Source organism: Tauraco erythrolophus, chromosome 21 (assembly GCF_009769465.1).
Source record: "Tauraco erythrolophus isolate bTauEry1 chromosome 21, bTauEry1.pri, whole genome shotgun sequence".
Classification (NCBI taxonomy): Eukaryota; Metazoa; Chordata; class Aves; order Musophagiformes; family Musophagidae; genus Tauraco; species Tauraco erythrolophus.
The window spans coordinates 2,704,054-2,720,586 of record NC_141485.1 but is presented as its reverse complement, the minus strand read 5'-3'; the positions used below and the strand labels follow the sequence as shown (position 1 = coordinate 2,720,586).

At 43.9% G+C, this 16,533-nt stretch overlaps 2 protein-coding genes across 3 annotated transcripts in view; both read right to left on the bottom strand.

Annotated features, from left to right (window-relative positions):
• Positions 1–5,368, bottom strand: part of BCAS3 (BCAS3 microtubule associated cell migration factor) — a 363,717-nt gene extending 358,349 nt beyond the window's left edge. Inside the window, exons 1-3 of the mRNA XM_086624898.1 lie at positions 5,339–5,368; positions 3,945–4,032; positions 1,122–1,176 (exon numbers count right to left, since the gene is read on the bottom strand). Coding sequence (XP_086481024.1) covers positions 1,122–1,176; positions 3,945–4,015 — 126 coding nt within the window. The 5' untranslated portion in view covers positions 4,016–4,032; positions 5,339–5,368. The remainder of the gene's footprint in view (positions 1–1,121; positions 1,177–3,944; positions 4,033–5,338) is intronic.
• Positions 5,369–7,627: 2,259 nt separating this feature from the next.
• The window catches only part of PPM1D (protein phosphatase, Mg2+/Mn2+ dependent 1D), a 32,914-nt gene continuing 24,008 nt past the window's right edge, over positions 7,628–16,533 (bottom strand). For both annotated transcript variants that reach the window (XM_009988124.2, XM_086624519.1), the window contains 3 exons: positions 14,492–14,682; positions 13,576–13,818; positions 7,628–9,074 (listed from right to left, as the gene is read on the bottom strand). In XM_009988124.2, the coding sequence (XP_009986426.2) occupies positions 8,520–9,074; positions 13,576–13,818; positions 14,492–14,682 (989 nt within the window). In that variant the 3' untranslated portion in view covers positions 7,628–8,519. The remainder of the gene's footprint in view (positions 9,075–13,575; positions 13,819–14,491; positions 14,683–16,533) is intronic.

Below are 16,533 nucleotides of genomic sequence, written 5' to 3'. Positions count from 1 at the left end.
AGACTTGCAGTGTAGCCAAACTGCAAGTTTCACAGTTCTCAGGAGAAACTGATATTATTGATATTAGTGACAGGGATATTTTTTACATTATTCTTGAGGAAATTCATGACTAACCAACCAAGATAATCCTCCACATAAGCACCGAGATAGTTTCTTAGGACTAGAAACAACCAGCTGCACTGCTCCTCTGCTACAGACCACAGCTTTCCCACGGAGTAGCAACCCAAAATTCGTTTCCCTCTGCTACTGTGAGGCCCATGGGCAATGCAGAAGTGACCATTCCTGCTTCATACTGCTGCCACCTGCAAAAACTATGGCCAAGAGCAGGCAAAAACACTGTAACTACTCTCCAGAGAGGAGGATCCCAGGAACAGGGGGTAGGAAGGAAACCTTATTTAAAAAAGCAGAGCCCTGTTGTGCAAAACTCAGCACGCTGGAGAACACCAGGTTAGGCAGAGCTCCACAGCAGCCAGGACATTCTGAGGCCAGTTAAGGAAACAGGATAAAAAAGGGGGAGAGTAAAGGAGGCAAAAAGAAACTTTCTTCTTTTCAGCCAAGGACAAAAGCTAAGGTCCAGCTAGGGTTCATACATGGATTTCCAACTACAACCCACAAAAAAACTTATTTGTAAGAGGCAGAGCATGTATTGTGCCCAGTCTCTCCCCTCCCCAGCTATTCCATTGCCAGAATTACCTTAGGAAAAGGCCACGATCTTCTTCCTGCTATTTATATTGTAATTCTTCAACATCTATGTAGCTAAGATTTTCATTTTAATTATCATCCACCTGTTGCTCACCAGCCTAGGCTGCACCTCCAAGGATGTCGTTGCATCTCTCACAGCCAGGAGGAAATGGCCCACCTTTTGTAGGCAGGGCCTAAACCTTAATTAGGTAATTACCAACTCAAGCCAGCTGGGTGATAGCCATATCTACCAAAGGAAATCTGTTAGCCCAATCTTCAGGTGGCACACAGTCTACAATTTCAAAAACCTGGTCTCAAGATTCACATTCAAAAAACTGAAAAATTTGGGGTTTGTTTTTCAATTATATTTTGGTCTACCCTGACACACACTGCGACTGCTTTGTCAAAAAAAAAAAATAGTTTTAAAGATCTACACATACCTGTGGCACAACATCCTGAAGAAATGTAACAACGCTTTCCATATACGACTGTTCCCTTGAAAACAGAAGGAGAATTTTAATACCAAGTTCAGAAATGGTTGTGAATATATTAAACATGACTTATCACCAGAGAAAACACGTACAGGCTTCAGTGCAAAGGAAATACTCAGTGTGCAAAGCTGTTACTTAACACACCACCACTCTGATAACACAAATAGTAGTCTAGATGTCTAAAAAAAGTTAAGTGAAACCTGTTTATGAAACAACTGCTTGGGGGAAAAGTATAAAAGGTAACAGTCAAGAAAGAAATCGTGTTCTCCACATCACAGCGACCGACTGAAGTAGAACAGGCACTTGGAAATCATTCTTCAGTATTTTTCTTCCTGATTTGGCTCATACACCACAAACACAAGGACTTGGGCTATGCATTACGTACAGTGATGGAGTAAGTGGTCACGTTGGAGGCAGGAGATGGAACAAAACCCTAAGAATAGTATGGAGAGGCACTTTCAGTAAGATTTTATAGCTTGGGAAGCTTGTTCCTTCCTGGAAGTTCATTAGCAGCAATGATTTGGAATAGTATATAGTGCAAGATGCATTTTTCTGGAAGATTTAAACTCATGCTTTTATTAGCTTATCCCTTATTAGCAGCGAGTCTCTTGTGTAACTGCTGAGCAACGTACAATGTGGGTTGACTACGAGACAGCCGGTGTTGAAACTACCCAAGAAGTTTGTGCTTTCTGCAGTGAGCAATTCTGAAATGTGCTGGAAACAACAGCTATCCATAAGGTCTGAAACCAAAAACACTATATATTAACTCTTTAGGTGACAGCTTTGGCAGCCTCCAAATTAGTTTTTAGATTGGTAGTAATTTTTCTTGTGCTAACTTTAGATTTCTAATAGCAACAAAGAAAAATCACAAACTAGGAAATCCAGACTCTTGCTGTTCAAAGGTACACTCGCTTTCTTTATCCCTTCTGAAACTGTGCTGCGTAAGGTTCTTGTAAGAAGAAATTGGAGCATTCACTATTTAAGAACTAAGTACTCTGCCCTGTACACAGCGACACAGAAGATACTTCAAGTCAAAGGCAGCAACATCTGGATCAGCTTAACTGGTTGACTCCTCTCTGAGGAGAAAGATAAATCTAAAATAAAGTTATAAATTTTGGAAAGCTTATTCCAACTCACGACACAACCAGATTTTGTTCAACAATCCAAGGATTACTGCATCAAAGTCTGTCTTACTGCTTTAAGCTTAGGCCTTATAAATGAGCTGTGTTTTCCAGTGCCAATTCTTCTTTGATTTATGTAGGTCAGCAGAACTGTCTCTGTGTGCCTTCAGAGCCCTTCATTACCCAGCAGTAACACTTGTCTGCAGGTACAGCATTAGAGACAGTGTTTGAAGTTCTCCTGTGAAAGCTTACCAGCCAGAGTCATACTGCCTTCATTTCTCAGCTCATGAAACGAGGGGGGCTTCCTTTCCTCCCCCCACGTACACCTTGAAACAAAGCTGATGTCTGAGAAATGTTTTATCCAGTGTATGTTCTCTAAATCTCCCCTGAAGTCAAAAAACCTCCAAGAAGATATCTTTAAAGTGCTTAAAAACAACAAAACCACCACCACAACCCACCAAAAAAAAAAAACAAAACTGTTAGTAAGAACCTAGGAACTTTATATAAACAGGAGAATGCTGCAGCACGCTGCTCAACACACACAAACTCTCATCAAAAAGACTGGAACTTCTGAGGTGGAAAGATGCACCTCAAGTACAAGGCACCATATTCAATAAAACAAAACGACAGGTAATCTTACTCTCACAGTGTTTTTCTATCATGTTTTAAAGCGTATTTTGAAGAAAAGGTAATTACAAACAGAAATGCATGTGTTGAGGAATGCTGCAACATAAAAAAAGGCGTATTCCACCCCATGGCTGTAAGATAAACCTCTAACACTACTTTTTGTGTTACAACAATCGGTTTCTTGTGCTCTCCAGTAAAAATAAAGTGAATCTTGACACTGAAATACACAGCTGTCTCCAGTGGCAAACTAATAGTCGCTGAAACTGATAGTACACATGAACATTTCAATACCATCTCACAGCAACAACTCAGCAGTACAAATATCCCCAGGAAAAAAGAAGAATTCCTACAAAAATCCTTTAAGAGACAGAGATAAGACCATAAGTCTTCTAGACTGTCTTACTGAGCTCTTTTGCCATGAAAGTATTGTCATGAGAACACAGTGGAAATAAGGATGCCCAAGCAAAAAAAGGATCTCTTAGGCACTCTGACTGGAGACAGGAAGCTTCTTCCTTCGCTCTCTTAAGCAAAAAAAATAAGAATCCCCATTGCTACTTACTGAAGGACTTTAATGACAGACTTGTATGTTTTCATATATCCATCCCTGTGACAAGGTATTATTAAAAAGAACATCAAGAAAGGAACATGCTACGCATGCTCCTCCTAGCCTAAGGAAGAAGCCCGCAGTCATTGACCTACAGCTCGTGTAGTGTTTGTACAGCAAACCAAATGTGTAAACAAGGAAACGCTGCAATATATTCATCTTTAAAATGTACAGCTTTGAAAGTTTTGGTGTATAAGCAACAAGCATCCCGTTCAGGGAGACAGTTTGACCTGCACAGTCCTAGGAGAGAGGAACGCAACACCTGTTTACTTTATTTTATTGGAAAATATTCAACGAAACGAAACTGTACTGTCAACAAAAGCCCTCACAGCTGGTTTTGAAAGAAAATTCAGGCTCGGTTCTTCTAGAAGAAAATAAAAACCATTTCAAATAAGGGCTATTCCTCTAGAACGTGCTTACGTGACAGCTTGTGGGCGAACCACCACTCCTCCAGTACATCGACTGGGGCGGCGCGGAGATTCTGTCGCCATCGTTGCTTCGCAGACACCTGGAAGAAACACATTTCTTTTTAACAATGATTTGTATCAGGAGTAATTATTACACTAGTTCTTAACATATCCTTCAGGATGATAAAAATTTCTTGAAGAAAGAAGCTTATAGAAACCTGTAAGGCACCATGCTCCTCCACAGCACTTTAAAAAAAAAATCCAAACAACTACTTTTTTCAGTACCTCTATCACTACAGCTCCTGAAACGTATGTGAAAGCAAAAAAAACCACAGACCTGCACGATAAAGTGGAAAATATTGAAACTGTACATTAAAGATAGTGGTGCAGGTGCAGAGCTATCATTACCATTTTATAAAATCATTATTTACTAATGGGCTGTTGTCTCAGAAAATAACTATACCAAAATAATGTACAACCACAACTGCAGCGTATTGTGCTCTCGAAAACCTGTCATTGAAGCTAACTCAGAGTGATGTAACACATTCCGCTTTTTTTATGTCAGCTTTTTGTGTCATCTTCATTTTTTCTCTACATGAAGGTGCAGTGCAACGTTCCCAAAACACAGAACACCTGGGGAGCATCACAAATCCCAGCCACCTCCTCCAGTCCGGCCTTCAGCCGCTCCACGGCCGCTCTCCCCGCCCCAAACCAACCACCTGGACATTAACGGGGAGAAAAAGCCAAATCCCCGACGTGGTGTCGGTCACCGGCACCACTCCACGCCCGGGCAGCCCCTGTCAGCGCCGCCTCATTAAGTGACGCGGGGACTAATCACACCGGAATTAATCACAACACACTCAGCGACACGACTCAAGTCTGACACGCGCGCCGAGCGACTCCGCAAGGCAAAAACCGGCACGTAAAGGGTAAAACACCCCCTCGCGCTGTGCCCTGCCAAAACCGGACACCCCCCCCCCCCCCCCCCCCCGCCCCCCCCCACCGCCCGAGCGCTGCCACTCGCGCCGAAACTCCGCGCACCTGAGAAGCGGCAGCGCCGGGGCTGTGCCGGGCGGGAGCCCCGGCCCCGCAGGGCGGCCGGAACGCCCGGGACACCCTCACCGCCCGCTATTGAGCAACTCCGGAACGAAACGCTCCAACCCGCCCGGCCTCTCCCGCCCCGCGGATCAGGCCGCGGCCACCCGCGGGGGCACCGAGCCCCGCCGGACGCCGCTCCCCGCACGCCCCGCCGGGCCCGCCGCCGCCGCCCTCAGGCCCCCGCCGTCCCTCGGCGCCCCGCTCCCCGCCCGGCCTCACATCCCCGCGCTCCGCCAGCGCCCGGGCCCGCCGCAGCCCTCGCCCCGCGCCCCCCGGCCCGGCCCCGGGCGCAGCCGCCGCCGCCCTCACCCGCCGCCCGGCTCCTCACTGACAGTGTTTGGGACCCCCACGGGGAATGACACCCAGCGCACCGCGCGCCGCCAGCCAATCAGGCGGCGGGGAAGGCGGGCTGCTCCGCGCTGCCGGCCAATCCGCAGTCAGGTTTCCTCAGCAGTGGGCGGGGCGCGGGGGGAACACGGAGGGGCGGCTGCACCCTTAAGCTCGGTTGAGAGCGCAAGAGGCGGCCGGCGCTGCCCCCCCCCCCCCCCGCAGCTTTGTTTACATCGCGCTCTCGCGAGAGCCGCCGCGCCGGTCCCGCGCACGTGGGGCGGAGGGGGGCGGAGCCGCGTCACGCGCCGCGCCGCCAATTGGCGGGGAAGGAGTGTTTGCCTCCCGCGCGGCCGCGCGCCGTGACGCAGCGGCGGGGGCGGGGCTTGCGGCGGGGCGGGGCTGGTTGGCGGCGGGAGCCGTTCGCGGCCGGGCGGCGGTAGGACCGCGCGGAGACACCGCTCAGCGTGAGGCGCCTCAGGCGGAGGCCGCCCCGCAGCTGCAGCGCGGCGGCTCTGAGGGAGCGTCTTCCCGCCCGGAGCGCTCCCGCCATCCGGCTGGCGAGAGGGAGGCAGGAGCCGGTTTCCCTCAGGAGTGGGGTTTTTGGCGGCGCTGCCCCGGGAAAAGGGGTGTCGCGGGTGTCCGGCGCGTTCCTGAGGGGGACGCGCTCGGCTGGAGCTGGGGAACCGCCGCCGCGCGGGGCTCCGGGTCGCGCTTCTAGGCAGCGGCACCGGGAAATCGGGATGGGGCGAGCTGCTCTGGGAATGCTTCGGGAGCCGCGAGTCGCGATCGCAAATAGCCGAAGTGAGCGATTCACTGCAGAGCTGTCACGGAAGGCCCCGTTCTTCCCGCCCTCGCCCCCGAGAAAACGTCCAGCGGCTGCTCAGCTCGTCAGCTGCCCCACGGGAGATTTGGGGAAATTAAAAAAAAAAAAAAAAAGTAGCGCTGGAGGCTTGGTTTTTAATTATTTTTGAAAACGGCGATGTAAGTCATTGGTGCTTTCAGCACCTTGATGATGCAGAACTCTGGTTTTGCACGTAGCAGAGCTTGGTTTCACACGGGGAAAAAAAAAAAAAAAAAAACCAAAAATTGGTACAACTCAGGCTCGATTTTACCAAAAGGAGACTGTTTTAAATTTCCTTGGCTGGGCTTTGATAATGAATTTCAGATTCATTATCAGGTAGCAAAGTCCACCCAAGAGTAAACTGCTGCTAGTGTGTGCCAGCGAGTAAGGTGGGATCTGCTGCAGAGGAGCTTCCAACGCTTCCCCTCATCCAGTACCTTTCCCAGGGAAAATTGTAGGATTTGTCTTTTTATTAAAAGTGAAAGAATCCGGTGTCTGCCCCTCCAGCTGGAGATGCTCCAGTCTAGACCTGTTCTGAGGAAACACGGGAGAACAAGGCACGTGTTCGTGAACGCAGCAGAAATGGATGAAAACTTGAATTTTGCTTCCCTATTGAGCAAAAAAAAGGCAAATTGCCCTAGTTTTTTTTTTTCTTTTGCTTATTTATGTTACAAGCAGCAATGGAGAGACTCATCTAATGATCATGTTCCACTGGCATCGTTATTGTGATCAGTCATCCTTCAAAGGGGAACGTCATGACGTCAAATTGAAAATAGGCAACGGCCATCTCAGTTCCTTGGGAAGGTTGTTGCTGGGCAAGTGCACGTAGCTGCTGTTAGCCACTTGATGCTTTCCCCCCCCCATATAGAGTGTATAATTTCAACATCACTTGGAGCAAAACTTTATTTGTAAACTGTAAGTTCCATCCCATATACACAGAAATAAATTCTTGAAAGATCCAATTTGGACAGATGGTTACTCTGGTCTTGGAGGACAGTGCAGCATTCACAGGATGGATGAAGGAGAATTGTACATTTTCAGAAAGCTTACGATTCCCTCTAGGATTTCAGTAACCATGGTAACATATATAGATAGATAGCAGGCCTGATTTCAACCCATGCTTTATTGTTCCAGCAGTAAAGAATTAGATTCTATAAATAACCACCCTGGCCATTGGCATAAAACACTGGCCTTTTACTTCCCCGTTAAAAAAAAAAATGCAGGTTTTGTGTTGCTACAGCTAAAAATTCAGTATAAAGTGCCAAGATCAGTTCCATAATAAACTATGTGGGATTTCTTGTTTCGTAAGCCACGGTGAGGAAGGGCAGAATTAGATTTTAATGAATACAAAATAAATATAAATGTGCTCAACAGAACTTAAGCTCGAAATTGAAAAAAAAAAGGCACCCCCATCAAATTTTCATGTGTTTTATTTAGGTGAACGTACACATGGTCCACATACTCCATGAAAATAGTCATAAAATAATTTAAGAACTTATGTTGAAAGGTAGTAGCAGCACCATCGGTATTGGAATAGCAGAAAACTCATGCCCCATAGGACATACATTTATGCCTGGATAAAAATGCCATCATTTTTAACAGGGGATGGGAATGGCTTTGTAGGATGTTTGGGGGAGTTGAAGTTTTAAAACACACAGGTTTTTTTGCTAAATACTTCGACGATTAATGTTACAAAAAATACAACTAAGTAAGATACTGCATAGTATTTTAATTAACAAAGAAATCGACATTGAGCTGTGTAAAGCAAGACTCAACATCTCTGCTTCCACGTACATTTCATTTGAGTAGAGAAATCTAAAATTTAAAAACAAAATATAGACCTAGTGTATTCTCTAAAAGACACACTGTAGGTGGAACGTATAGTACTACGAAAATACATATCTTCCATTCTGTTTAATAATTTACTTTAGTTAAAAAGTTGTGAAATTCCCATCACAAGAAGCGTATACAAATTCATGACTTTAGTAAATTAACAAAAAGGATTATTTGTTGTGGTTTTTGTGTTTTGTTTTTTTTTTAAACAAGGTTTAGCCCCGCTGTAACAATTATACAAGGAAGAAAAGAGACTACAGTTATATGAAGGAATACAAATTTACACACATTTTACAGTGACTTTTACCCTACACATCTACAAAATTCACAGTTATAATACAAGCAAGTACAAGGCTGGGATAAAGCTGTTTGATACCAAAAAAAGTTTCTACTTTAAAAAAAGATAAACCAGGAAGAGTTTCCCACTTCTGCACCAACTTGGAAATCCTAATGAGACCAAAACACACTTGCTCACGCAAAGGCCCTTCAGCACACGCAGACGGCCTTCCTGGGCGGGTGGAAGAGCGAGCTGCTGAGCTTCTTCTGGCCCCGCAGGCTGCGGCGCATGGCCAGCTTGCTGGAGGTTCTGCGCTGGGGAGGTGGGGACAAGCCTTCTGCTGGGACACTCATGCTTCGACTGAGGCCACGTCTTGGCTTCTTCACAGCTGGGCCGGAGTTGGATTCTTCCAATGTCCTTTTGAAGTTCGCTGTGGGTGTCCTCTCGGCATCCTGGGCTTTTGTCTGGCCGTTCGGAGACATCTTGAAGCTTTTTTGGTCCGTGCCTGAATTTGTGGGGTTGGAAGGGGAGAGGCTGACTGACAAACCATTACTGTAGGATTCATGTATCCTCAAAGCCAGCGCTTTGCTGCACTTCTCCTCCTGCGGGCCTGAATCCTTCGGGGCTGCTCCTGATGAAGGTAAACTGCTTTTGGCAATCTCGTTTGGCAGCTCTAAACATTTTTCTGAGATCACATTGCTGTGCATGAGGGGAGGAACAGGCTCAGAAGCATTCAATCGTGGCCATGGATCATCTTCCAAAAGCTGAGGGAAAAGAAAAAAATATTTAGGCATACATGTAATTATTTCACCCACGTTATCCTTTGAGGGTAGAGACAGTATGTGACAGAACTTCTCTAACCCCTGTCAAGGCCAGACAAACCTTACTCTACAACAGAGTTATCGTTTCTCCATGCTGAGAGCCAGAAAGACATTCAGACTGCAGATCCCAACTTGGTACTTTGTGTGCACCGACTTCAGAAAAACATTCATTTCAATCCTCCAACTTCCAAGTATCTCACAATGGCAGACATGGAACCTTTCCATTCAGAGGGCTGTTCGGACTTACTCGGGCCGTGTTCCTTCATCTCTGCTGCCATAAAACACTGAGGCACCAGCACACGTCTGCTGTGAACTCTGGAAGCCACACAGAAGCTTCCAGAGCCTGCAATCTTAGAGATTGACCTCAGGAAAATCAAGGATTTTCCTCAGTAGCGTTTTCCAACATGAAACAGGACTTGCCTCCTTCAGCCACTGTGGTATATGCACCTCTACTGCCTTCTGAAGATTTCGTGTATCCTCAGATGGCCAAGCACTACTGGACTGAACAGCAGAAGTCATCTTCTGACCTTTGTTACGTTTAGAGTTCTTAGTCACTGCAGAACCAGATCACCAGGGAGGTGACACCCTTCCTTGCAGGTGTCCTGACGGCACACAGAAAGGTGGAGCACTGGGCAAAGCTGTTCTAAAAATACAGGTACTGTTTGCTACACAAAGTAACATGTTTTACTGCCTAGTTTTATGCTCTACAACTTGGGAGATGAAGCAACTCCGTTCCTTGCAGCACATCTCCTCCCTCTTTGAAGCACGGTCATTCCGTGAAGCTGCTTAATAGGATGTCTCGGGAGCCAGGGACTTTCTAAAGTCCAGCCCTACCTCCAGGTAACTCTTCCCTTCTGCAGCCTTTGGTAAGTTTTTGCCTCGTTCCTGGTTTTACCAACAGGAAAACGAGGACAATACTTGCTTTCGCTATCCGCAGGGGGATTATGAAAGTTAGTATTTATGCAGGGCCCTCAAGATAGGAAGTATGACCTTATTAAAGATTTAATTGTGCAGAAATCCCTCGTTACTCAGCGAGTCCTTCAAAAGTAAATTTCAAGGCCACGTTACTCTACATACCGTCCGTGTAAGGCAAATGACAACGACTCTGAAGGCAGTAACACGCTGAACGCTCAAACACACACACAGCTGAACCGAAGTCAGCGCAACATCCCAGATGAATAAACAGATGCTTTTGAAGTCACGACCCAGAGCAACCTTCCGATCACCTTCAAGAAGAGATCCATGGCTGCTCAGCACTTTGAAAAATCCAAGACTAAAGCTTAATAAAATGCAATCCAAAGAGAAAATAATCTGGTTTCTAGCACCTAGATGTGGTTTCCCGCTCCCCTCTACTCCCCTGTTGTTCCCCATGTGTAGATAAAACCATTTAGGTAATATTCTTTTACTACATGTAGCAACACAAGAGGGAAGACCTTTATGGATGGTATTTTAGAGGTTATGCTTCAACTCATTCTTGCAGAACCCGTAAGAAAGCTAGATGACACACAGAGCAGCTGTTACTTAATCTGCTCAATTTGATTTTTGAAATTGTGTCTCTAGCAACGACTTAGGTTTTATTCTTTTATTGTGCAAGGTAAAAATTGTGGTGTGGCTCTTATTGCCGACGTCTTTTCCTTGGCACGAAGAGCTGAGACTGGGTAAGGCTCTGGCAAGCCCAACGAAGTCAGAGGATGTGACAAAACAAGAAAAATAAACCATGAATCACCAATTTCATTTCTCAACGATCTAATCAATCAAATTTCATCACTGGCCTCAGGAACACTTGAATTAATTTGGTATTAGTGATTGTTGCCAGAAGGATATACAATTAAGAAACGCTTTTGTTTAATTGAGAAACTTTGATTTGGTCTCCATCTATTTCCAAATTAATTGTTTTGGAAGGTGGCAGCTGTTAAGAGCCAAGGCCATCCGTGCTGCTCAGTTCTCCGAAGGTAACAGGCACGTATCCTTTCCATTGCCACCTCTGGGATTTGCTGACCTGTCCTCTCTGGGCATCATTCCACAGCCTCCAGTTCAGACTGAGCTGGAGAACCACCTTTTATTTCTTTGCAGAGACCGTGTTGATCCCTTTTCAGTAAGATTCAACTAATTTCATCAGAAGATTGATTACCTACCTAACTTAGGCCATATTTTTACCTGCAGCTTTATGTGTAAAGATACTTACATATTGTTTTGCAAATGGATATTGGCATCTATTGCCATACTTTCTTTTTTGTAATCAGCAAAGTGAGGCTCTTCCCTCCTATGAGGCTGACAATCACTAGAACTGCAAAGGATCTTGAATTACGGGCATTTCCTGAATCTCCCACAAGTTACCATCACTAGAAAAAAATTTCAAAGTGCATGTTCTGAACTAGTTGTGTGGCTCTTCTGCATAAGAAAACTGGCACTTACAGATAACTACACAAAGTTCTTGTTTTGCAAAAAAACATACATGGAGACACAACTGCCGAGACATTTCATTTATTATGATCTGCCTGGAGACATTTGTTTTTTTCCTAAGTATTTCAAAATTTTTCTGACAGTACAGTGGTCTTTTTCTGTATCTTTTCTTTTCAACTTCCTTCTCACGCTTCTTTTCTTCCGATATTTACAGGTACTCTGTGAGGACAGTTGGATGCTTGTTATTAAAACAGAAACCTACATTACATTGGTGTTTTTATAAAAAAATAAGTGCTGAGAAAATAGGATCTACGTTTTTAAATTGACAGCACTAGTTCTATTTTAATCCAAGGAGAAAAACTTCTGCACTAAACCAGAACTAATTTATACGTGTATTACCAGTGCAGATATGTAGCCAGTCAAACTTTTTTGGGTTTTGCACATTAAGGAAAAAAAAAAAGGTTGATTGACACAGCAAACACAAAAATTGTTAGAATTTTGATCTCTTCACTCCTTATGACCAACTGCTGCAATTTATCTAGACATCACACCACAGTTCACTGAATCTACTTAATGGGAAAGAGGAAACTTAAGGGAAAAAAAATAATCTCACTAAGTGCTTATCCAGAAATGCTACTTCCTGGACATTTTGCAGTCAACATAGCTCAACGTTTATTCAATGAGCACTGACAATAGATCACACATTAAAACACACAGTACAACTTAAAGGCTTAAGAGTATTTCGAATTCAAATAATTTTTCTCCACTCAAAGTCTTGCTAGATTTTAAGCTCATGTACACTGGGATGGAAGGGCAGAAGACAGAAAGGCTAAGCTTGCCATTTTATTAGCAGCTTGTTTCTACCAAGGGAATGTTAAGGACTCCCTTTCCAATTTTTGCTTTCTTTATACTTTGCCCAAAGGACGGTTATCCAAAGATACTGCAGAACATCAAAGGACAGTTACTTAAATCAGGAGCAGCTGGTAATTACTGAAACATTCACTCAGAACTACACTGCAGTTCTTAGAGGAAAAACAAAACAAAAAAAACCCCACAAAACCAGACTTCTGAACAGCTCTGCCTTATGTTAATGGTTATAACTTCTAACCTTGAAGAAAGACCTTGTATTATAAAGCTCTTTTCCTCTAACAAAGAACATTAAATCAACTAGAGGGAGATAATAAGATCTCCCAATCCAGAAAGAAAACATTCTTTACAGCAATGTGTTTCAATACATTAACCCATGGATTACCTCAACACACACACACAACCACACCAAGATTACGAACACATGCAAGCTGTACAGTACATGGCAAGGGAGGAAAAGAAGCCGTAGCCCAACCTTATTCTCTAAGGGGATGTGTTGGGGTTTTGTCTTTTTTAAAGTCTCTGATCCCCACAGCCTAATTCCTCTCTTTCAATACCCTACTTCTGATTTTGTGTGGAATCTTGGAAAACTTAAGAAACAGTGCATTTATGTGTTAAATATATGCGTGAAGTTACAGGAATCCTTTCTTCTACATTAAGGAGGGAACGCAGATCAACAACTACTAATAAACGATCAGGATTTTAAGAGTTACAAAAACATTGTATCCCTAAATTCAGTAATTCTCCTGAGAAGTTCATACTTTAATACTCTGCCTTTGGTATTCTGAAGTCTTCTATGAAACATGGTTAAAAGTTTGTCAATTTCTCCAAAGTTTTGTACATGGAAGTGTTGAGGACACGGCCAGGTAATTGCTGTGCAGTTACTGTCCAAAACTGCAGTGTATTTTCTAGCCATACACACTGCCTAGTCCACTGCAGGTAAAGAAATAAAACAAACAAACTAAAAAAGCAGCATTAAATAGTGATTGAAGTTGACTGGCCAGTAGTTTCTAAGAGTATTACTCAATCAACTGGCAATGGTGCCACACCATTGCCTCAATCCTACACATCACAGTAAACTGCATAAAAATAAATTACTACTAGAAGAAAAAAGTATTTAGTGGGCTCCACACTGAAAAGTGGCGCATTTAAACACTAAAAACCAAAAGGTTACCTTGACAGGTGGGGTACAGCAGCGGGAGGGTGTCAGACCATTCGTGTCAGGGCTGCTGTAACAGGGACTCTCTGCCAAGTTGAGATACAATTCTTCCTCATTTTCCAAGTTGCTTCTGCTGCCCTGCAGCGGCGAGATGCGGATTACGATGGCACTGGTGTTATCTGCACGAAGCATGCGCTGCCTCCACCGCCCCAGGGCTCTGTTCACCAGCATTTTGGCACAAGACTGCCGGTGCTCCCCCTTTACGTACGAAGAAAGGGACAGAGAAAGCCATCAGGTTCACATTACTTCATAAGAAGAAGATGGACAGTTTATGTGGCACAGCCTGACACACATATTTCTATATATCCTGTGCTAAAGTAGCTTGATTCAGACACAGAAGAGGAAATATTAATTGAAACGTATCTTTCTTCTTAGTGAAATGTAACTTTAAAATCAGTTTTCAGTATAAACCACAAGTGCTTTAAACCATAAAACCGATGCAATGACTTGCATAAACAGCTTGGTTTAACACATCCCACCGTCTTTCCAAAAGTCTCTCATGTAAAAACCCAGAAACGACTGCCTGCATCGTAACACACGTCTTCATGTGAAATAAATTCCATTTTCAGACAATAATCAGTAAGTCTTCCTTAGAGAATGAATATGTTATCTCCTTATTACTCACAGATACCATCCTGGTAGTCAAATTTCCCCAAAATACCAACCAAATAACTTAAACAACGTTAACATTTGAGAGTATACACAAGCACAGTGTCAGCCACGTTGTAACAACTTCTATTTCGTGGCAAAACTATGAATATGCCTGAACAACAATGCCATTAGTAGGTACTTCTCACACATGCTGGACTAAGTGATTTTCAGAGGAAAAAAGTGTTAAATTTCCAGAATGAAGTCTAGTCACTGATCTCACCATGAAGTACTTTTTCTCCTCGTGATCCTGGCACATGGAGATAGCATCTTGAGGTGGGATCATGTTCCACAGTCCATCACTGCCAAGGATGATGTATTTGTGCTTCTGGGGATCGATTGTGTGCACACTAGTGTCGGGTTCGGGAGACACCACGAATTCACCACTGTAGAAGTCATAGCTCCAAAGATCACCTAGCGAAGATGATGATGGTTTTGAATTGTTACATGATACAAAAACATGAATCTCAAACTACAGCAAAACGTTTCCAGGAAAACAATTACCACTAGTCTCAAGTCACCAACAGGAATAGAAGGTAATTTCAGCACAATTATTGTTCTGCCACTGTTACTTTCTGATCATGTTTATTGATCTGTAGCAATTTGACTAAAAACACATTCAAAAAATGGGAAATATAACAGATTAATACTTAGAAAACAGTGAAGCCTCAATATCCAAACCAAAGCCTACCTGGACAACTAAAATTCTCCTTAAACAGAAGTAAAGCCTTACTTTGTTGAACCCACACCAAATCTGCAAAAATCTGCCTTTCCAGTTGTTGGTACAGTTTAAATACCGGCGACAAGATCCTTACCTTTTGTACCGGGGATCATGTGCAGTTTATAGAATTAAGTTGAGATCTGGGGAAGAGGATCATGTAATACCTTTTTTCTCCCCAACATCATATACAGCATCAGACATCAATCTGCATCACAGTGCTGCCCTGCACACCCTAACAAGTCTGTTTATTAAAAAAAACCCAACACAATACAAACTAAAAAAAAAAAAACTCCACCTTTTCACAGTCAAGGTGCTAAACTGCCTTTTTTTTAAAAAAAAAAAAAAAAAACAACAAACCACAACCCTGAGATCCTCCCCAGCCATCCAAGCAATACAGAAACCCATGGTTATGTTTTCCTCTGTACGTATTTGTGCGTGCAGGTGCCACGGAGAAGGCACAAAGGAACTGAGCAAAGGAGAAACTGAAGTTTCCCCTATTAACTTCTCCTTCCCGTTCCTCCTCCTTCCTTAGCACCAGCATCACTTCCAAAGCCACGCAGCGCTCTGTGAGAGTGTCCTTCCAGCTGAACACCATGTGCCAAATTCTGCAGTTGGAAAGAAGCCACAGGAACACAAGCAGTGCCTGGGCTCCAGCAGGAAAGCAGAAAACGAGAGCTGAAGCCTCTCCCTTGGAAGGCCTCGTGCAGTGAACCTTTCTATTTTTAAATCTCTCCTGCTATGTGAATGAGTTTGGGGTCACCTCACCGGTAACGATGGCCTGAACTCGGAGTAACATATTTGAATCAAAACATCTATTAGTGCAAGTGCTTCCTCCAAACCATCAAGTAAAGACCACTCCAACAGAAAAAATTGTTTCCATAGCAGTTTATTTCTATTTCATTTATCAGATATACTTGAAAAAATCAACTTCTTCTAAGATTGGGCTTTTAAATCAAGAATGTTATTGTGTTGTACCAACGTCTTCTCGCTTTCTTTTTTTCTCCTAATGTTCATAAATAGCTTCCTACAGTGATACACAACCAAAAGTAAGATTATTATTTGCAAGCACTGACTAGACTTTTTTGTGGCTTTAAAACTCGAAATTCATTAAAATGTCAGCACTGAAAAGCACACAGAAGCTTAAGAACTCCAGTTTAGCAGTAAGGTTTGGTCAGGTTTCTTTCTTTGCTTTTTGCTGCCTTCAGAAAGCATGCCTGTAGCCTTCTTCCTCATCCATCACCACCCTTTTAAAGATCATAAATAAGCTTTTTGTCTTCCTGCTTCCTTCCATTAGCTTTGCCTTAAGCTATCAACCAGCTGAAAAGACTTTTCCAGAATCAGGAAAGGGAATACTTCACTCAATTACTCCACCACAGCAAGCAAGCGTGGCTGGTCCATCCTCATGAAAGCACCAAGTCCCCTTCCCTGCAGCAGCAGCAGCCAGCAACACGTGCTCCTAATAAGTGCTAATTGAAAGCCAAGCCTGCTTGTATGGAGGTGCACTCTCCCTGCACAGACTCACAACAAAGCAAGCCAGCTGGCAA